This window comes from Rhineura floridana, chromosome 4 (genome assembly GCF_030035675.1).
Source record: "Rhineura floridana isolate rRhiFlo1 chromosome 4, rRhiFlo1.hap2, whole genome shotgun sequence".
Taxonomy (NCBI): domain Eukaryota; kingdom Metazoa; phylum Chordata; class Lepidosauria; order Squamata; family Rhineuridae; genus Rhineura; species Rhineura floridana.
Genome location: NC_084483.1, coordinates 41572697 through 41595702, shown reverse-complemented (window position 1 = coordinate 41595702; position 23006 = coordinate 41572697). Strand labels below are relative to the sequence as shown.

At 40.7% G+C, this 23006-nt stretch overlaps 1 protein-coding gene across 3 annotated transcripts in view; it reads left to right on the top strand.

The window, feature by feature from the left end:
* Nucleotides 1-23006, top strand: part of SNTG2 (syntrophin gamma 2) — a 420613-nt gene that overhangs the window by 172360 nt on the left and 225247 nt on the right. For 2 of the 3 annotated variants that reach the window (XM_061626228.1, XM_061626227.1), the window contains exons 3-4: nucleotides 17559-17615; nucleotides 17717-17774. In XM_061626228.1, coding sequence (XP_061482212.1) covers nucleotides 17559-17615; nucleotides 17717-17774 — 115 coding nt within the window. The remainder of the gene's footprint in view (nucleotides 1-17558; nucleotides 17616-17716; nucleotides 17775-23006) is intronic. The other variant, XM_061626229.1, reaches the window with a different exon arrangement.

Genomic DNA, 23006 nt, shown 5'->3' with positions numbered 1-23006 from the left:
GAAATGCTTTTGTCTATCCTGTATTTTCTGAAGGTCCCTGCGTGTATCAATGGTTATCTTGGGATATAATAAATTAGTTGTTACTGGAAAAGGTTACTCCTAAGCATCCTACCCATCAACATTTGAGCAAGTGAATATGGCATTCCAGTCACTGGTGTCTTATAATATTCCAGCAATACCAAATGTGGGTCCACCTGAGCAACCTCTGCCTTTTTAATAAGCTGTTCCATTGGATTGAGGATACCCTGGACTGCTAAAACATTGTTCAAACTCCCAATCACAAGCAAACTGTTGAAACTCTTTACTAGCAAAGGGCATATTATCACTCACAACTATCCTTGGAATTCCATGATGTGCAAACACAGTTTTAACCTTAACAATCACAGTTCTTGCTGTCTTGTCAGGCAAGCTCAATACTTCTTGATACTTTGAAAAATAATCTCAAGAAGAAAAGGAGAAGAACCATATTCAAAAATGTCTTACACCCAACTTCTGTCATGGTAATTCAGGAATCTCATGTGGTTTAAGTTGCTCCTTTTGATTACGTGGAGTATATTGAGCACAAAAAATAATTTCCAACCACCTTCTCAATATCATTAGACATACCAGGGCAATACATCGATCCTCTTGCCCTACCTTTAGTTCTCTAAATACCTTGATGAGAACCATGAAGTTGTGAGAGGACACTTTGTCTTTGAGACACAGGAATAACTACCCTGTCTCCCAAATAAACAGTATCATCTTGACAACGTAAAGAGTCTTTTACAGACCAAAAGGGCTTTACAGCAGGAGAGACATCTCTCAGATACTGTAGCCCAGCCTTTCCCAACCAGTGTGCCTCCAGATGTTGTTGGACCACAATTCCCATCTTTCCTGACCATTGGCAATGCTGGCTGAGGCTGATGGGAGTTATGGTCCAACTGCATCTGGAGGCACACTGGTTGGGAAAGGCTGCTGTAGCCATTCATTCTTTACGAGGGCTGCCACTATTGAAGTTGAGGATCTTGTTTTGTGGCTTCCTGTATATTAGCCGCCCCCCTTGGATGCATGGCCAGTCTACCCAATTCATGTATTACTCTCTCACCAGCCATGGAATCTGCATCACTTACAGGAAGATCCACAGTAGCTCGAGACAATGTATCAGCAAGATGCATGAGCTTGCCTGGGGTGTATACTACATTAAGTTGATACCTCTGAAGCTGTAAAAGCATATGCTACAAATGAGCAGGAGCACTACCAATTGGCTTTAAAAAAAAATTGCTTCCAGGGGTTTATGATCAGTCTGAACTAGAACAACTTTGTCAAACACATACTGATGGAATTTTCTCATTGCATACACAACTGCAAGCAATTCTTTCTATATCTGAGCATAATTTTGCTCTGATGAGCTAAGTGATCTCAAAGCATAAGACACTGGTCTATTCTCCTGAAGCAAACATGCTCCCAGACCATCTTTTGATGCATCAGCTTGCACAGTAACTGGTTTGGTAGTATCAAAATATTGAAGTACAGGTGCCTGACACAATTGTTGTTTAATTGGTTCAAAAGCTTTCTGATGTTCTGCCATCCATTTAAACAATACATCCTTTCTCAACAAGTTTCACAAAGGTGCTGTCAATTCTGCTTCCCGTGGATATATTTTGACAGCTATTGCACAGACCCCAAAAATCTGAGCACACTTTGTCTATCTTGCAGATGTATCATATCTCAAATAGCCTTGATTTTATCATCTCGTCAAACTCCCTAAGCAGTCACTATTTGACCCATGTATTTCACTTGGCACTTGGCTGATTGAATACTTCTCACCTGGGCTTAGCAAGCAATTCATGAGTCTTAAAAAGACATTATACCACTCTCCCAACTTGTGTTAGCTTTTTGAAGTAGGCACTAATAAAGGCTTGCTTGCAATTGACACACATTGGGGCCTGCATGACTGACTCAGAAAGCCTTACAACAATTAAAAAAAACACATACTTTAAAAAAAACTGCTAGGTGCTTAGGCTCCCCCCTTTTTCTGGGGGCTTTGGGCTAAGACAAAGCCTCCTTTCTCCTAAGTGAAAGAATCCACACTCTCTAAGCAAGCCAGGCATTCATTTTGCATAGGAATTTGTAATCCTTTGAACTTTGCCACATTCTAGAAGGTCTGAAGGGATTTTTCCACCCCCTTCTCCTATATTCCTGTGTCACCCTTCCACAGATACGTAGACAGAGGTTTTAGCCCATTCAGGCAGTTTTTCATCATCATCATCATCATCAGTAGTAGTATTTAAGATAAGGAATTTCCTTTGCTGAGTTTCCCTTCTTGGCTGCCAAGACTGAGAGTAACTGCATTTGGGCAGTGCTTATGAGTTTTAGAAGAAAACTTAAGCTCGGAAATTCCTGATACTAGTATCTGGTGTTGACTGAACCATACACACATTCTTAGCCATATTGATTTGCATTTCACCTTACCATGCATGACAAACACACAACATAATTAAAAGCTGAGATACCATCTCATACACATACATTTCCCCCCCCACATATACCCTTGAACATATTTTTCTTTCTTTTCCTTCTCCACTACTCCTGGCTTTAGGCAGGAACAAAACAACACATCTCCCCCCCCCCTTTTTTTTGGCTGCTGGGTTGAGAATGAGATCCATTTTAAAACCTCCCACAATAACAGACATCCCTAGAAGCCAATCATCATGAAAGGGGAGGGTGTTATCTACTGAGAAGAGTCTTCACAGTGGCTGACTCGCCTCTTTTCACTATGATTGGCTCCAATCAGCAGGAAAGGACAAGGAAGCATATTAGAAGACTCTTCTCAGTGGCTAACACACTCCCATTTCATGCTGATTGGCTTGTAGGATACTGGAGACATAAGGACCCTACTGGGACCTGGCTCCCATAAAAGTAAGGGGTCTAAGACCCCCCCCAAGAGGCCAGATGACTACACTCCTGCTCACAGTCCCACATAAATGGCACCTGAAGTTTTGGTGGAGAGCTGCTATGCTAGCTTCCTAGCAGGTGGGTCACTTTGCTTAAAGGGAGGGGGAGCAGGAGCAGCAAAGAGATGAAGAGATCAGTATAGTGCAGATGCATCAGCAGAAGCACCAGATTGGCTCAGCTGGTGTTGTTGGACCATGCCAAGTTTCCTATCACTTGCCCCTCCCAGTAAGCAATAGTGATTCACCTGCCAGGAACCTAGTGTTGTGTCTGCGCCCAGTAAGAATGTGTAAGATTGAACTGTTACAGTCACAGAATACTTTGTGGTCCTTTCATGCTTGCCATGGCACTGAATTCATATACATGCTTAGAATATATCTTATATACAGTGCAGATTAAATACTATATTTTAAAAACATGTACATGGGACTGAAGCGTCTACAAACTTATAAAAGCACTTGGTTATAAATGGATTTCAGAGAAATATTTTTTTTAATAAAAAAGTCTGCAAGTCAGCTATCCATATTGTGTTTTTCCTTAATGAGTAAGGTAAAGGTAAAGGTGTCCCCGCACTTATAGTGCGAGTCATTTCCGACTCTTAGGTTGACGTCTTGCGAAGTTTACTAGGCAGACCGTATATATGGGGTGGGATTGCCAGTTTCTTCCCCGGCCTTTCTTTACCCCTGAGCATATGCCGGGTACTCATTTTACCGACCACAGATGGATGGAAAGCTGAGTGGACCTCGACTCCTTTTACCGGAGATTCGACTTCCTCCTTCTGTTGGAATCGAACTCCGGCCGTGAGCAGAGCTTCGGCTGTGTTACCGCCGCTTACCACTCTGCGCCATGGAGCGTACTTTAATTAAAATAGCTGGCATTTAAAATAAGTTAAGATTTAATGTTTCACTTTTTCCATTATATGAATATATTTAGAATTTAGTTAATCAATCAAGCTGTTAATATAATTCAGCTTTAAAATATTTAAATGCTAAAGTTTATCCTAACATTTGATTTGATGCTTTACAGGATTATAGATCCTGTACATTTGGGTTAAATATTTATCAGTTATATTACTTAAGTGTAGCTGGTAGTTTTATTATCAAGCACATATTCATTAAAAATTAATTGCAGACAACTTTCAGTACATTTCTTTTTATTCTTTCCTTTCTAGATGGTTAAATATCTGGAATTTGAGATTCATAAAATGGTTTAGTTCGCATGTCACAGTAAGCTAAAGTATGGCTTACTGGGCTACATAAACATGCTGGTCTCTGGAGAGGATCTCGCACTCTTCTCGGTCTTTTTAGCTCAGCATAGCAACTAAGCCAATGGCTGAAACCATGTTGTCTGAACCCAGGATTGCGGTTAAGGAGAGAGCTATTCTGTCATGCCACACTGAGTTATAATGACTAGAGAGAAGCAAAGCTCCTCTCTAGGAGCCAGGATGTTTTTGCTAAGCCAAATGGCTTAGCATTACATGCAAATGCATCTGATGTCTCAAATTCAATGGTTCCTTAAAACTTGTGCTGAGCAAAAAATGCAACCTCACTTTCATAGTACCCTTGGCAAGCTATGAATGCAGGGAAGCATTTTCAGCTCAGTTCTCAGGGGACTGAAATATATGCATTTCAATATATAGGTGGAGGTGTTACCATGCCAAGCGGTGGTAGTGGTCACAGCAGCTTTGCTGTTGGGTTCTTCCTTTACTTTGTGTTCAGTGGAAATTGCCATCTTTTCCCCCAACACTGCCTCTGGAGTGATGGTATTGTAAAGGTGTACAGTAGTCTCCTTGGCTGCAGATTGAGCTCTGTTGTCTCAAATGTTGGTAGGGCAATTTCTTACACAAAGAAAGAACTCACTTGAAAAAGCTGCCCACTACTTTTTACACAGCAAGTCCCCATGGGACAGAAATGTTTAGATGTTCTTCCACCTCTGCAATGTATTTTTGTTTTTTCTCTTCCTTTCTCCCCACCACTGGTCTGTAGGGATGGTCAAGAAATTTGATTGCATTCACATTTAAAGGCAGGTTTATCAAATCTGCACTTTCTGAAACAATATGAGAACCGAAACACAGCAATCCTTCAAAATTTGCACTTATCCGGATTTTGTGATGTAGTTCTCCAACCAAGCAATGCTTTTAAAATGTGTACATTAGGGGAATGTGGACATAAAATGAGTATATGAGTGAAAATAACATACAGCAATGCAGTATATTAGGAGAAATTGCTTGCAAAATGTGTACGTTGGTCAAACTGGCATATGAACATGTGTTAATTAGGAGAAATTTGCACTAAAATGCTGGAGAATTTTCATAAGGATTTGGGGTTTTTAAAAAAATAATAAAAAAAAGCCCTGCAAGTTGCTGCCAAGATGTAGAGAACCAAATTTAAGATTTGAAAAATGAGAAACTGAGAGAACTGAAATGGACAAATCATTCCATCCTACTCCTCTGCTTAAAATGTAATTATTATCAACCTAGTAGACTTTTCTCATGCACTAATATTCTGCTGTAATTATTTATTAGTATTTATTTTATGTTATGTTATTTATTAGACTTATATCCCACTTTTTCCTCCCAGCAATTAATATTGCTAACCACTGTCTGGAATTATGTTGTTGTAAAATGATTGTCTTAGTTTGTTTATTCACCTGTTTACATCAGTAAACCGTGAACAGCTTTAACCTCACACCACAATCAGATATTGCTTGTATTTGCTCCTTCTTATTCTTCTGAGTAAATGAACCATTTTAAAACAAAATTGGACAGACTTTCCAATGTTCCAGACGTATCTCTCTTCCCCCACCATTCCCCCATTGTACTGCATGCACTTACTGTATACATAGTACTTTTCTATTGACAGCTAGAAATCTATTGGTCAGGAGATACCATTCTCAGCAGTCTGCAGAAAAGTAGTCTCATTTTTAGAAATCCAGCTGATGGACTTCTTACCCCAGGTTTTATTTTAGACTCAAGCTTTCATACAAGCTTGCCTTGGTAGGCAGACATGAAAGGTTCTGGTAGGCCTCAGTTTTTCTTGTTGAAGACTACATAAGGACATAAGAAGATGACCCATCTAGTCCAGCATCCTGTTATCACAATGGCCAGCCAGATCCCCATGGGAAGCCCGCAAGCAGGACCTGAGTGTAAAAGCACTCTCCCCTCCTGCAGCTACCAGCAACTGGTTTTCAGAAGCATACTGCACCTGACTACAGTGGCAGACCACAGCCATCATGGCCAGTAGCCACTGATAGCCTTGTCCTCCATGAATTTGGCTAATCTTCTTTTAAAGCCATCCAAGTTAGTGGCCATCACTGCCTCTTGTGGGAGTGAATTCCATTGTTTAACTATGCACTGTGTGAAGCAGTATTTTATTTTGTCAGTCCTGAATCTTCCAACATTCAGCTTCGTTGAATGTCCACAAGTTCTAATGTTATGAGAGAGGCAGGAAAAACTTTTCTCTGTCGACTTTTTCCATGCCATGCATAGTTGTATACACTTCTAGCATGTCGCCCCTGACTCACCTTTTCTCTAAACTAAAAAGCCCCAATTGCTGCAACCTTTCCTTATAAGGAAGTCGCTCCATCCCCTTGATCATTCTGGTTGCCCTTTTCTGAACCTTTTCCAACTTTACAATATCCTTTTTGAGGTGAGGTGACCGGAACTGTATACAGTATTCCAAATGAGGCGGCATCATAGATTTATACCCTTGTTACATTGAATTTCATTCGCCATTTTACTGCCCATTCATTCAGTTTGAAGAGGTCCTTTGGGAGCTCTTCGCAATCTCTTTGTTTTAACAACCCTGAACAATTTACTGTCACCAGGAAACTTGGCCACCTCGCTGCTCACCCCTTACTCTAGATTGTGGGACTGTTCATTGGAGGACTCCACTTTCTACAGCCCTCCAATGGCAGAACTGTCCATTTATTCCTACTCTCTGCTTCTTGCTCCTTAACCAATTCCTGATCCACAAAAAGACCTCTCCTCTTATTCAATGACTGCTGAGTTTACTAAGTAGTCTTCGGTGAGGTACCTTGTCAAAAGCCTTTTGAAATTCTTAGCGCACCATGTCTACTGGTTCACCTCTATCTGTATGCTTGTTGATACTCTTAAAGAATTCTAATAGGTTAGTGAGACAGGATTTTCCCTTGCAGAAGCCATGCTGGCTCTGCTTGAGCAGGATTTGTTCTTCTATGCTTGGTTAATTTGTCTTTAATCATACTTTCTACCAGTTTTCACGGTCAGACATTAGGCTAATTGGCCTGTAACTTCCTGGATCACTTTTTAAATATTGGCATTACATTAGCCACTTTCCAGTCCTCAGTATGGAGATGGATCTGAGGGACAAGTTGCTAATTTTTGTTAGAAGATCAGCAATTTCACATTTGAGTTCTTTGAGAACTCTTGGGTGGATGCCATCCGGACCCAACGATTTCTCAGGTTTTATTTTGTTTATTAAGCCTAGAACTTCATGTCTCATCGCCACCTCAGACTCCCTTCCTGCAAATGTTAGTTCAGGTTCAGGGATCTGCCCTATATCCTCTACTGTGAAGACAGATATAAACAATTTAGCTTCTCTGTAATCTCCTTATCCTGCTTTAGCACATCTTTGACTCCCTTGCCATCCAAGGGTCCAGTTGCCTCCCTAGACAGTTTTCATCTCTGAATGAATTTTTTAAAAAAATTGTTGTTGGTTTTTATGTTCTTAGCAATGTGCTCTTCATTTTTTTAAAAGCATCCCTTGTTGTTTTCTTGCATTTGTTTTATCAGAGTTTATATTCCTTTTTATTTTCCTCATTTGGACAAGACTTCCATTTTTTTGGAAGTCTTGCCTCTAATAGCTTCTTGGACTCTGCTCATTAACCATGCTGGCATCCTTTTGGTCCTGGTGGTACCTTTCCTGATCTGCACTACACACTCCAGTTGAGCTTCTATTATTGTGTTTTTAAACAACTCCCAAGCATTTTGCAGTGATTTGACTCTCTGGACCTTGCCTTTCAACTTTCTTTTTACCAATGCCCTCATTTTTGGGAAGTTGTAATAAAACCAGGGCCTTTTTGTGATAGAATTCACCAGTATGGAGTACTAGTACCTCTTTTTTGCTGCATTGGCAACCATTTTGTGCTAGCACCCACAACAGTTTTATCAAGGCATGAATATGGGCACCTCTTTTTTTTTCTCGAAAAATGAGAGCTCTGAAAAAAACCATATTGTTCTAGAATAGATTATCCGCCTACATGGTTCTGGGTCCCTTACAAGTAGTTTGCTGAATATAAGTAGTTAATATTGTATAGCTGTTTTTTGATGTTCAGAGCACCTCAAGTACATGATTTTAGTAATCTTTACAAAATGGGAGAGAACATTTACAGATTGTCATGGGTGTGTGTCTGTGCGGAAGCCCCATAACAAGGATAATGTTATCTCCATTGCACATGAAGAAATGGCTTTCATGGGGAGGGGACAAGGGCAGGGAGAAGGAACCTATGTGCAGAGCTTGGAAGATTACTTTTAAAAAGTAATAAATTACACCTACAATTACTTTGCTAAAAAAAGTAGTAATTACTGTTACAATTACAATTGCTCTGAAAGTAACTGATTACTTTACTTTTTCTCAAAAGTAATCACTACAATTACATTTCAGTTACTTTTTTAAAAAAACTCCTACAAGGTGCTGGCCTTGGCTGCTGCACATCTAAGAAGCCTAAAACAATATTAAAAATAAACACACACACACAGGGGGTAGTAGAATAAAAAAAATTATCCATAAGATTAACATAACGGCATAACAGAATCTCACATCCCCCCAAGCAATGAAGATACCCCAACTCTTGAAATCAAATTTTACACTTGAAATGCTTTTATAATATGTTTCTGTTATGTCTCAAAAGAACAAGATGCTCAAAGAGCATGTCAGACAAGGAATGTCTTTTTACAGTCATTACGTTGCCACCAGTACTGAACAGGCGTTCTACTGCGGCGCTTGAAGGCACGCCTGTGTTGTGCTGCAAAAAACACCGCAGCACACGTGGAAAGCCATGGAGTGATGACACTTCCCTGCTGGGAGACCTCAGGTACCTCACCAGTTCCTCCTCAGCAGTGTCCACTGCTGACTTCTTGCCCTGGGGCAGAAAGTTAAAGAAGTCATCTTCTAAGTCATCTCCTTCCTGGTCTTTATCTGAAGACTGATCACTGTCCTCATTAAGTACACCCATCTTTATTTCAGCTTTCAACAAGGCTTCCATTGTGTATCTAAGAAAGAGAGAGGATATGTTAACACATATATGTTAGGAAACCATCATCTGCTCTTCATTTCCTGATGCTTGTCATGTCCCCTGGTTCAGGGTCCAGCCTGAGCCTGTGGAGGATGACATGGAAGGTAGGAAGGTGACCAAGTCACCACACTCATGGGGCAGCACAGCAGACCCTTAAGGATGACCTGCAGCAACCCAAGGTTGTGATGAGGAGCCCCAGGAAGAAAAGGCCCAGCCCCTGCCTACCACCTTAAGCCCTCTGATGCCTCCCTTGAGACAACATTTCCCTTGGAGTAATCCACCCAAAGGGCTTCCCTAATGTTCTTACTTGTTGGTATGGGTGGTGGCCTGACACGATTCCAGCCAATCTAGTTTGAAGCGAGGGTGTAGGCAGGCTGCCAGAAGAAGCCTCTTGCCCTCCCAGATAGCTGCAAACCGCTTTCTTAGGGCTTCGTGCACACCTCTCAGCAGCTGAAAACAGTATGTGTACCTCTCAGGTTTGTTTTCCAGTCCTTCTAACTTGCGGTCCAGATTGCAGAGCGTTGGTAGCAAATACCCCATGAACATGCCGTTCTCCCGTTGCAGGATATCTAGGGACTGGGCTAGTGGCTCCATAATCTCTGTGTATTCCTGTACCACTTCAATCTCAGCAGCTGTGATCCTGGACAAGGAGCAGCGGTCCATTATGGCGTGCATTTTTAGTGGCACAGTTGACAGGAGCTCATGTAGTTGCTTCAATGCATCAAAGGTGGAGTTCCACCTGGTCTTATTCGGTATCTTCAGATACACACCACATTGCGCATGGATATACTCAGCAATCTGTGCTGACTGGTTCTGCTTGGACCACAACTTGCTGCACTTTCCCATCAAGGAACGAAACTGTTTCTTGAAAGGACCAAGAAGACTACTTTTGGAGGAGTCAGAAAGCATGGCCTCTATGTCTTGTGTTGCCACAAGGTTGAGGGTGTGGCTAGCACATCTCTGGTGTGGTGGTAAAACAAAATCCTCTCCTGAGTCTGCAGCTTCTTCCTCTGCCTCAGGTCCTGTGTCCAGGATCTCACAGATAGGCACAAACTCCACCTCAGCCTCCTCCTCCTCCTGGTTATCACCATCATCGTCACTGGTGCCTGCAGCTTCCACTGGTTCTTTGGCCATGAAAACTCTGAACGCTTTCACAAAGTTGGAGCCATTGTCTGTAGTAGTGCACATAACTTTGTTGTGGATCCTGTACTGCACATGTACATCATGCAGTGCTTTTGAAAGGACATCGTATGTATGGCGCCCCTTCAGACGCTTACAAGCCAAGGCCCCGACCTCACGTTTCAGGGTAGTTGGGTTGATCCAGTGGGCTGTTACCCCAAAGTAACTCTTCTTGCCAGTGGTCCAACAATCTGCAGTGTTTGCTATATATGTCACAGCACCCATTCGGTTTGCAAGAGTTTCTCTCATGTGGCATGCTCTCTTCTCAATTCTGTCTCTCAGAGTCTTGGCACATATGATGGTGAGATCTTTGGGGAGTCCAATGCGAACCAGATTAATGAATGATGGTTTGTCCACAGTCTGAAGTGGTAATGTCTCCTCTACAATGAAATCAATGATTCTCCTGTCGAGATTGCTGTGGGTGACAGGCTTCCTGCCAGATCCCCACCTCTCAGGGGTTGTCTGCTGCTGCTTCAGCATTTTGGGAGGAGGGGTGTCATGCATTGGTTCAGGAAGGCCACGTCTCCTTGCCTTTATTGCTTCTTCAATTGCTCTCAGCTTCTCAGGGTGTGCCCTCTGAGGAAGAAGAACAAAGCATGAATCCAAGAAAAAATGGAAGAGGAACTTCACAATTTAAATATAAATAGACAATGGACACTCTTTGAGGACCAGCATGACAAAGGCTTACCTCAAAATGTTTCTTCACATTGGATGAGGAGGAAACAGCTGATCTCAGATTTTTGATCCTTGGAAGGCAGTAATTGCATCGTACAACAACATTTTTCCCACTCTGGCTCACAAATGTACAAGCTTTCTCAAAGCCAAACCATGGTACTTGCTGTTCTGCAGATGTGGCTGTGGGCAACTGGCACTGCTTCATGCCCTCCTCCTCCTCATGCACAGGGCCTCCTTTCTGAACCTCACTTTCTAGTTTTGCCTCCTCAGGATCAACAAGCTGTGACTCAAGTGGCCACACTAACTGACTGCTGCTCTCAGCAGCAAAACCTGCAACAGGCGTCTCTGTAATAAACAAGAGATAATGCTCCTATATAGGTGAACTTCAGCTGTGATGTGCCCCCATCTCTTCCGCATGCTGCAAGATGCCCCAGTCAGAGTGGAAGTAAGCAGGTCGATAGCACAATTAAAAGAGATCCTATTTGCATCATTTTTGCTCACTGAATAACCCTGCCTGGGCCAGTCTAACCTACTATCTCACAGGGTTGTTGCGAGAACAAAATGAGACTAGGGTTCAAATCCCCACATAGCCATGAAGCTCACTGGGTGACCTTGGGCCAATCACTGCCTCTCAGCCTCATGAAAACCCTATTCATAGGGTCACCATAAGTTGGAATCAACTTGAAGGCGGTACATATATTTTTTATTTTGAATATGATGGTTATGATAATAAATATGCAGCATTTCAAATTAATTCTGTATGAGAAGCATTCCATGCCAAGCTTGGAAAACCAAGGATGAGGTATAAAATGTAGACAAATACTTTTGACAAAATGCCGTTTATCTTTTATATCTATAATTAGCAATACAGCTGAATGATGTATGTAAAGTATTTTTTCTTTCCCTTTTCTTTTTATTAATATTTTAGTACTACTGCTAAAGTTCTGATGAAAGAATAAAGCATTCATTAGCCAAATTCAAATGATTAGAACACATCACATAAATTCCACTGAAGTTGGAGTTTTTGCCATAGAAAATGAAAAAAACATATAACCTATGATAGCCCAATAGACAATCAGAACTAATGTAAAACCCTATTGCTTCTCATTTGCAAATCTTGCAAGATCTAAGGTAACTCTAGATCATGTGAGTTCAGGTGATGCATGTTATGTACATTTATATAGATATTAACAGAGATTGTCAACAGTCTATCTCTCTCTGGGACTGGGAATCTCTTTCTCACAGAACATTAGTTTGAGAGCTGGGGGACTGAGAGGAGGAGCTGCAAGGACCCTACTTCTCACCTTATCTCTGCCAAGAACAAAAAAATCAGCCTTAAGCCATTTATTATACGCCTAATGATTTTTTATTTTTATTATTATTATTGTTATTACTGAGACAGTTTTTGACCCACATACAATTCAGTCTTGTGATTAAACAGGACAAAAATACAAATAAAAAGAAAGATGGAGTTCAAATAAATATACAATAAAAAGCTAGCCGGCATTTTAAAAGGCAGGAGTGCTCTGTCTGGATAAATACAGCACACAGGTATGCATAGGAACAAGGGGGAGAGTTCAAAAAGGGGGGGGAAGGAAGAGAAGTAGGCCGAAGTTTCAGAAGTGCCTTGTGATTGAAGGGGGGGTGGTAGCAAGGCAAGGAGAGGCAGTGGGAGGGGCAGAAGGGGTTGCGGGGGGTGTGGTGGGGCAAAAATGCCACGGGGGCGGAAGGGGCCATGGGGGGGCACACACACACACACACACAAATCATTGTCACTCACCTCCACAGCTCTTCGCCATTCTGCTGCTGCCTTCTCCTCTGTTGTCCTTGCCCTGGCTTTTTCCTCCGGCGTCCATTTTTTCCTCTCAGATGCTAGCAGGCCCTGCCTATTCACCTCTTCCCTCGTGCCTCCTAACACAGATCACGAGGGAAGAGATAGTCTGCGCAGAGGTCCAATCAGTGTGAGGCACATGTCTTGTGTTAACCAATCACAGCCAGAAGCTGACTTCCCCTTGTTCCTGCCCCCAAGTAACATCCAACCTAACGTGGAAACGTTAAAGTTGCAGCTGAAAAGTAGGGAAATTACTAGTCGTTCCGTTACTTGCCAAATGTAATGGAATTACCCATCCGTTATTTAAAATTGTAACGAATTACAAGTAACTCGTTAAAAATAACGAGTTACTTCCAAGCTCTGCCTATGTGCAGAGATCTTATTTTGTGTGGAGGAACAGTCAGTTATGTGAGCTTTCCCCTACAGTTTGAAGTGATACAACCCAGAGACAGGTTTACCACTTCATCCACTGTTTCTGAGTACTAGGCCATAATGCCACTATGGAAATTTTGACTGAGCAAATTATTGATAAAACAGACATGCAAAAGGAACATACATTTTACCAGCACTTGAATGGCTTCAACTCTGATTTGAGTACATGTGAGAATGCAGCTAATGCCAAAGTATTTTCTTTTGAAATGCCATAATTTTCAGTTAATCACAGGCCCAAGTTACAAGTTAATTCAATGCAACACTCACCAGCTCAACTCACTTGAAATGTGGTGTTGGAGGAGAGCTTTGTGCATACCATGGACTGCAAAAAAGACAAATAATTGGGTGTTAGAACAAATTAAACCAGAACTGTCACTAGGAGCTAAAATGATGAAACTGAGGTTACCATACTTTGAACACATAACGAAAAGACATGATTCACTAGAAAATACAATAATGCTGGGGAAAACAGAAGGGAGTAGAAAAAGTGGAAGGCCAAACAAGAGATGGATTGATTCCATAAAGGAAGCCACAGACCTGAACTTACAAGATGGTTCATGACAGATGCTCTTGGAGGTCACTGATTCATAGGGTCACCATAAGTCTTAATCAAAGGCACATAACAACAACGAGAGTGGCTGTATACTATAGCCCACGTGGATTTTTCACATTCTGCAATGTTAAATTGAAAATCCCCCCATGCCATTCTGATGCTTTCCATAAGCTCATTTCGCAACAAAACCTTACAAAATTTATAGTCCTGAACTCAGAAACGCTTGCTTAACAACTCTCTCAATTTTCATGGCAATACACAAAACAGTCAGATAGAACAGAGAGTTCAAACTCTAAAAAGAGAGAAAGAAACCCCCGAGCCCTTTTGGACTTTTTTCTGTCAGAGTTCTCATAATCTGCTGAAATTCATTAAAAACCAGCCATGTTCACAGAGTACCTGTAATCCTATTACTGACCTTTCCCCATACTCTGACCTTCATCTTCTGCAGTTTAAAAGTTAAAAAAATGCCTGGCTGATTTTTAATTAATTTAATAAATTTTGCATTGAACTGAATGATAGTGTCGGGCATGCTCAGTAAGAACCAACTGTCAGTGTTCTAAAAGCCAGACTCACAGCTGCTTGGCTTGCCTAATCAGGGGGCCACACCCACACCAGACTTTGATTTTACTTGAGACAGTTATGGCTTCCCCCAAAGAATCCTGGGAAGTGTAGTTTGTTAAGAATGCTGAGAGTAAGGGTCCATTTTCAAACATGATTACAGAGAAATAAATCCCATTAAACTCAGGTATGCAAATGATGAAACCCACCCCCCTTCTCCTCCCTCCTATCCCCTCCTTCTTGCCCCTTCCCTCTCCCTTCCTTTGCCCCTCCCTCCCCTTCCCCATCACCTTCCGATCCCCTCCTTTCCCTTCCCCCTCCTCCCCTTCTTCTTCCCCATGGTCAGTTTTACCTATCTTAAGCATGATTGCACGGGAGTAAATACCATTGAACTCTATAAGCATACAAAAGATCAATCCTGCCCTCCCCTCCCCCTTCCTTTGCTCCCCACGAATCCACTCCTTCCCCTTCCCCCTCCTCCTCACCCATGGTCAGTTTTACCTATCCTAACCATGATTGCATAAGAGTAAATCCCATTGAACTCAATAAGCATGCAAATGATCAGAACTGCCTTTCCTCTCCTTCCCCTCTCCTCTCCCTTCCTCCTCCCCACTCCCTTCTTCCACCTCCCCTGCCCACTCCAACCCTCCCCCCAGTCAGTTTCACCTATCCTAAGCATAATTGCAGGGGAGTAAATCCCACTGAACTCAATAAGCATGCAAATGATCAGTCCATTCTCAGCAAACTTGTACAGGATCCCATTTCTTACCTCTCAGATTAAAAAGCAGAGAAATTCACTAATAGGCAAAAAAACCACACTTCCTGTTTAAAAAGTACATACAGCCCACAGATATTTCGATCAAACTTTACAAAACAGGGAAATTGGGCAGCTATAGTGAATGCACCAGGGGAGCAGGAGACCTGACCTCCTCTCTAAGATATTGGACTGCCCTACAAATTTGTCAAAATGCAAACACAATTTGGGTTGGTCCTTCACAGTCCAATCCACTTCCTGTGTAGGTTGGAAGAATTTGGAAGAAAAGGAAGATCTTTGCTTGGCTCCTAAAGATGGATAAAAGAGGTGCCAGGCAAACACTGGCGCTAGCTAATCATTATTGTGACGGAGAACACAGTTTTGTAAATGAAAGTCTCACTGAAAATCCATGAGCTTTATTGTATGTATGACTGGATAAGGGCATGCAGTTGGTTTGGAACACTGAATTTTGCAGCATTAAAATAATTTTTTAACCAAGCAAGTTCTTTCCATAAGCTGATTTTGTCAGTTTCTTTTTCATACACTTTAATATAAAACTATGCAGAAGCCTTTGTGAAAATTAATACGAGTTATAGAAGTTTCCTTGGAAAACAAATCAACTCAATCGACAATTCTGTTAAAAAGAAATATATCTGAACAATGTACCTCTATAGAGAGTAAAAAACAAACAGACCTTGAAATATCCAACAGTGCCTGTTCGTTGTGATGAGACATGGCATTTTGGATAGAACTGTGCTCAGTGTGTTGCTAAACTTTATTACTATACATTTACTGTCAATAGATAAAATGAAGCTCTTCATGTTCCGTTATTATGTTAAGTACCAAGAAAAGTGAGCACGAATAAAATGTCAAAAATGCAAATTGCTATTAAACATGAGATAGATTGCTATAGAAATGTCCATAAAAATTGTATCTCACATACTTGCTTTTTAAAAAAGTATTGAAGAATTATTAACTATGAGCAGTAGATTAATAAGGGGGAGTTCACTGGAGGAAAGTCAGCCGGATATGGAAAAAGACTGATTTTAAAACTAAGAATGGGAATCAATGATATCGGCAAAAAAAAAAAAAAAACAATTGTGTGCAAACATAAAATGGAAGCAATGCCCTGTAGTCTTAAATGTTCAAAGGTTTGGCATGGGCAAACAAGCAAATTCAAAATAAAAAAGATCAATCAGTCAGATCAAACATCTGTATTGTTGCAGTGTACAAAGCAACACGCAAATTTCTTTAATGAGCCTTGTTTTACTGACAGTGCAGTCTTATGCAAGCCTACTCAAAAGTAAGCCTCACTGAGTTCAATGGGACTTACTTCCAGGAAGTGTGTATAGGATTGCTTTCTAAGGGAGTAACCACCATATAATTCAATGGAACTTGCTTTAGAGCAGTGGTTCCCAACCTTTATGAGCACGGGACCCCCTTTATAAGCTGAAAATTTTTTGTGACCCCTCCCCCTAGGGAGGCAGGCTGGCTGCCAGGAAGGAAGTGGGAAAGCAGCCTTTCTTTGCAGGCTTGCTTCTTTTTGCTTCGCAAAATGCCCTCTCCTCTCTTTCTAAGTAAGGGCGTTGCCAGTAGCGGCAGTGCAAGGAGACAGGAATCAGTGATAGTAATCCCCTCTTCTTCCTGGTATCTCCACCCTCAGCCTCCTTTGGCATCTGCCATGTATTTTATAGGCAGATGTCTGCCCTTAGTGCGCCTGAAAGATGCTCTGGCACTTCAGCAAAAGGCCTCCCCTCTCGTTTGGAGCAAGGGGGAGGTGTCATCTGCAGTGGCAGTGGAAAGCAGACAGTGTAGAGGGAGTGAAGACTTTTTAAAAAAATTAATAAATAATTCATTTCTTTACTGTTCACGGCCCCCTCTGGATTTAGAGTATGATGATGATGATGTCCTTCCTCCTAAAAGGAGCCCAGGGCGGCAGAGTAGACAGGTATAAGACTACACTGTTAATGGCTCCAACTGTACATCAACCTCCAACTGTACATCAACCTCCCACTCATTTTTTTGTGAACAGGAGCTGTGTTTTCAGTTCCCAGTGGGAAATCATGAAAGTCTTGTATGCATGTACCTGCATTGTACTCTTCATTATAGAGGATTGTGCAATTCAAGGTGTAAATTGGTACAAAGGATGTGATTCTTCCCTTTAATAAATTAAGACAGAAAAAAGTTCTTGTTTTGTGGCGATGATACTAGTAGGAATTATATACCATATTCTTTTATGAAATGTAGGCTTTCAGCTTTCTAGAATAATTATTTTGAATATGAAAAGTGTAGACATAGTAGCATAAATGTAATATGCATGCATCTAATATTGTATTTTCACCTTAATTTATTTTTTCTACCATTTTTTAAAGCACAGAACTGTTAAACTTCGTAGACAACCAGTTGGTGGCTTGGGCTTAAGTATAAAGGTATGCACAATTCTGTCTTTCTGTTTTTGATACATAGTGCATCAATTAAGCTGATGAGCAGACCATCTAAGATTTTTGTTCTCATTACACATCTCTTTTAGGGTGGTGCTGAGCACAAAGTGCCTGTCGTCATATCAAAAATATTTAAAGATCAAGCAGGTAAAGCAAATTCTTGTTTGCATATGGAAGGTTTTTATATTGAATGCAGTAATTAAATATTGATGTGCAGGTACAAATTAAGTGTGTGCAAGGAAAAACATTTCTGGTTTTCCATTCATCTTCATTTTCATTTTTTCATTTGTTTCCTTTTCATTCATTTGAACTGTATTCATTTCATTTTTCATTCCTTATTAGTTTACTCTTTTTTATTGTTCTATTGATTTCAGTGGGAAGACTCAGTCAGTCTTCTGTCTGTACCTTTGGTGTTTTCTATCAAAATTCCATGGCATTTTCAGACATTCTACACTATTATAAAGCGTAAGACCTTTCAGATTTCAGACAGATTGGACAAACTGCCCCAATTTTATTATTATACAAGAGCAAAATTCTATAATTGTTCCATTGCTTGCATTGGCTGACCAGAGCCCCATTGCCCTGGCTTTCAGGCATTCTACTACCCCTGCAAAAATATTTTTCATTCATTTTTAAAGTGAATTGACACTTCTATTGCAAACTAAATGCATGGCTATTCATCATGATACATCCATATTAGGGGCAGGGATGGAAAGATGTGTCAGTTTTTGTTCTTTCAGTTTCTAATTTGTCTAGTCTTAAATTCAGTTCTCCACATTTTGGCAGCAATTTGCAATAAAAAAAAGTCCTCATGAAAATTTCTCCAGCATTTTAGTGTGAATTTCTCTTAATAAACACATTTTTGTAAGCAGTTGTGACTAATATACAAAATATATTTTTGCATGCCATTTCTTATCATATAATCCATTTTATATGGGCTCCTACTGGGAGAAAGGGTGGGATATAAATCTAATTATTATTATTATTATTAATAATAATTTTTGCATGTTGTTTTCACCAGTATATTCCTTTTTATTTACAGTTCCCCTAATATACGCATTTTTGTAAACATTATTTGGTTGGCGAACTGCATCAAAAAATTTGAATAAGTGTAAATTTTGAAGGATGGCTGTGTTTTGGGTCTCATATTGTTTCAGAAACTGCGAATTTGATAGATTTGGCTTGAAATGTGAACTGAATGAAAATTCTCACCCATCTGTAATCAGGGGATTCTCTTGAAATTCAGTGGCCATGCTTTACATCTCTGCCTGCTACTTCAGCTTCCAAATATGTGCAATCATGGCAGAATAGAAATGTGAACACAGAGAATTTTCATTCTGTGTGTATTTATATATTCCTACATGAAGCTCAACTCTATGTAGAACATGTCATTTATGAAAAAGCCATGGGAAACAGTTGTTAGTGACCTTGGAAAAGAGGTGTCATTTCATAGTAGCCCATCTGCATATAGAAAAGGATTTGAGAATAGCTCAGTATTCCTCCCAAGCATGGGTACGGGACTAGTGCATGTGCCCCGTGAACACAGTGATATGGGGCTATACTTGCCATTCATCTGTGAAGCCCCGTTCACACTTAGTTGTTCTCATGCTTCTCAGCCTGCCTCCAGTGCTGTGTTGCTGCACTAGCTCTGCCTTGCCTCCAGTGCTGCATCATTATGCTAGTTCCATCCTCTGGTGACTGCTGGTTCTCTGCAAGGAAAATCCTTCCACAAACAGCTGCTCCTGCTCATGGGATACATGCAGTCGGGACCTCACAGGGTTCCAGATCATGTGAAGTTGCCAGAGGGAGGAGCTGGATCAGGGGTGGAACAAGAAGTGCGCCTCCACTCCAGCTTGAGACTGTGAGCACTCTACACATAAGGAACATGTGACTATGGCTTCAGAAACCAAACGTTTCGCATCCCCTTCATTTCCAATGACAACCAGGCAGTGTCCCTGATTTCCTCCTTTTCCTGTCTTCCTCTCTCACTCTAGGAAAGTGTCCCAGAAACAGGAACGGGATTAGGAACATAGGAAGCTGCTTTTATACAGAGTCAGGCCGTTGGTCTATCTAGCTCAATATTGTTTACACTGATTGGTAGCATCTCTCCAGAGTTTCAGGCAGGGTTCTCTCCCAGCCCTACCTAGAGGTGTCTGGGATTGAATCTGAGACCTTCTGCATTCAAAGCAGATGCTCTGCCATTGAGTGACAACTCCTCCCTCAAGGGGTTTCTGGACTATAATTAGGAAACTAAGAGGTGGGGGAATTAAAAAGAGATAATTTGTTGCACAATGTTTTGTTCATTTAAGGCTGTAATCCTATTCAGTGTATATTATACACACTTGCATAGGACTTGGGAGTAAATCCCAATGAACTTCACGTGGCTTACTTCTGACAAGAGGTCTGTGGAATTGCATTTCAGCTCAATTTAAGTTTTTTGAGCATCTTGTGATAAAGCAAGCTGATTCTTGCTTTGAGGTAAAGCTGCCCTTGGTGGATTTTGCTATTCCTGGACCAGGCCAGGGTAGAAGCTAAAGTCTAACTTCCAGCAGACTATGGCCACATTCACACCAGACATTTATTCCACTATTATTCCATTTTAAACAGTCCCAGCTTCCCTCAAAGAATCCTGGGAAGTGTAGTTTGTGAAGGGTGCTGAAAGCTGTTAGAAGACTCCTGTTCCCCTCACAGAGCTACAGTTCTCAAGAGTTTTCTAGAAAGAGGAAATTCCTGTTAAACCACTATGACAAATTGTAGATCTGTGAGGAGAATAGGGGTCTCCTAACAACTCTCAGCACCCTTCACAAAGTACTCTTCCCATGATTCTTTGGGGGAAGCCATGACTGTTTAAAGTGGAATAATAGTGAAATAAATGTCTGGTGTGAATGTGGCCTATCTCTCCAGACTGGACGAGGGCTGTTATTCTAGGGGGCATCATGAGTCCAGCTTCTATCTCAGTTACTTTGTTTAGTTGCTAATGATGTTTTATGTGTGGAGTTTTTATTGTATTTTTGTATCTGATTTTTACTTTTTTATGTTTAACAGAATATGTTGTTTTCCTGTTAGTTGTGCTGCCTTAAATGTGGATCTTTACTGTGTTCTGTGTTTGAATTTCATTTGTTATGTTTAGTTTTGATATTATGTTCTATTTGATGTTTTAAGATAGTTGGTTAACTTCTTAGAACTTTTTTTTCAGAAATGTAAAGTGGTATAGAAGTGATTTAATTTAAATAGATAAATAAAAGCAAGTTCCAGTAGAATGTTTGCCTCTGCTGAATTATACATGTTGTGATGGAATTCCACATTCCTTTGGAAACAGATATATAGCTGATTTTTTTAAAAAAAAAATCAGTCTTTTTATCAATTGCTGTGGAAAGTCAACAGGAGCTGAGGAGCATTCAGTTTGGGATGAATTGTCCATAAGCGATGAGGGAGAAAATGGGGGAGAGGTAGAGCTAGGAAATGAAAGTGCAGGGGGTCATGGGAGCAATTCAGAGAGGCCAAAGTGCCATAGGATAAATATACACATGCCAGAGACATTTGGAGAGACACACAAAGCCAAGATGGACAAGGTTAGTGATTGGTTTTAAAGGAGAACATAGATATATTTGGGTGGAGCGATGGGGGAATAATTAGATTCAGAACCTCGGTAACTCATACTTTCCAAAACAATATGAGAACCGAAACACAGACTTCCTTTGAAATTTGTATTTTTCCAGATTTTGCAGTGCAGTTCTCCAGCCAAGTAATTTGTATAAAAATTAAACATTAAAAATTTAAATTAAAAGTAACATACAAATATACATTATATTAAGGAACATTGCTTTGGGAAAATGTGTATACTAGGTAAAAGTGCATACAAACATGTAAGAAATTCAACTTAAATGGTGATGAATTTTCATGAGGACTTTTTTTCAAAAATAATCACAACCTGATGTGGGAACATGGAGACCTGTGTTTAAGATTGCAAAAATGAGAAACTGAGAGAAACCAAAATGGAGAGGTTTGCCCATCCCTACCTGAGCATAATAGAAACCAGATGGAATGAAGAAAACCAGTAGGACAGTTTCATCTCTGGATACAAACGCAATAGGAAAGACAAAGAAGGGTATGCTAGACATGGTGTCACTCTGCACATCAAAGCTATAGCCTGTTTGTGAGCTTCCCATAGGCATCTGGTTGGCCACTAAGAACAGGAGGCTGGACTAAATGGGCTTTTGGTCTGATCCAACAGGATCTTATTACCTTTAATGGTGATTGTTCTTTTTTAGAGGTGGGTGTAATGTAATATTCATTGGATAATGATAATGATTGTGTGTTATCATATTTGCCCATTGGCTTGAATGGTAAATTGTACCCTAAAAGGCGGTATATAAATTAGTAATAAATAAATGTTAATTTGAAAATGTGATACCATCTGACATTGTCTCTCTGTACCACCATATTTTGCACCCATGAATCTAGTTTCCCACTCTGTCTACCTTCTTTTTTCAGTGTGTCTGGGTTTTGTTTTGGTTTTTGGTAGTATCCCATTTTCCATAAGGATGGCAGATGCTTATCAAAGCTGGCCAAAAATTAAACTGCTTGTATTTCTGTGTTCTGTGCCCTTTTTAAACATTTTTTTATTTGCAAATTCTGGCTGTGAGTAAGGGCACACTTAGCACAGGAGTTCTTACTGTGCATTTTCACAAACCACAGGTAGCAAAATCCAGCACAGAGGAAAACTCTGGCACTGCTTTTTTAAGATGACACTAAACACAGCTTGGAAAGAAGGGTCCTTTTTGAAGATAGGAAATGGTGTAGCACTATCTTCACAGGCCACCTGTGTGGGCCTTCCATCTACAAAGCCATTGAAGGGTGCTGGAGAGTACTCTCTTTATCAGCAGCACTCCTTTCTTTTACAGCAGGGATGGGGAAGCTGTGACTCCTCCCCTAGTTGTTGGACAGCCTGACCAGTGCCCGGGATGATGTCCAGCAACATATAAAGGAAATCAGGTTGCCCATCCTGCCCTACTACTAAGAAATACTCTCTGATTTTTTCATTGTTTCCAGCTTTTTTTGTATGGGCTTGAAGAAGTTACCCAGTCCAGCCATCCACATCCCAAACAAGAACAGGAAAGGGGGGAAAAAACCCAATAATCACAGCTCATCTGGTTCACTAAATATTTTATTTTGCTTTTAATACAGGGCTCAAATTCAGGTTTGTTAATGTCAATCTTGTCATCAGACCATCACAAAATGAAAGTTTAACAGGATAAAAGTAGCACAAGGTAACAGAAGTTAACCTGAAACCAGATAAAATTACAACGTAAACTTAAAATGCTGAATTTCCTGTTGGATCACAATATCTCCCCCCTTAAAAAAATTGTTCCTTTTAAA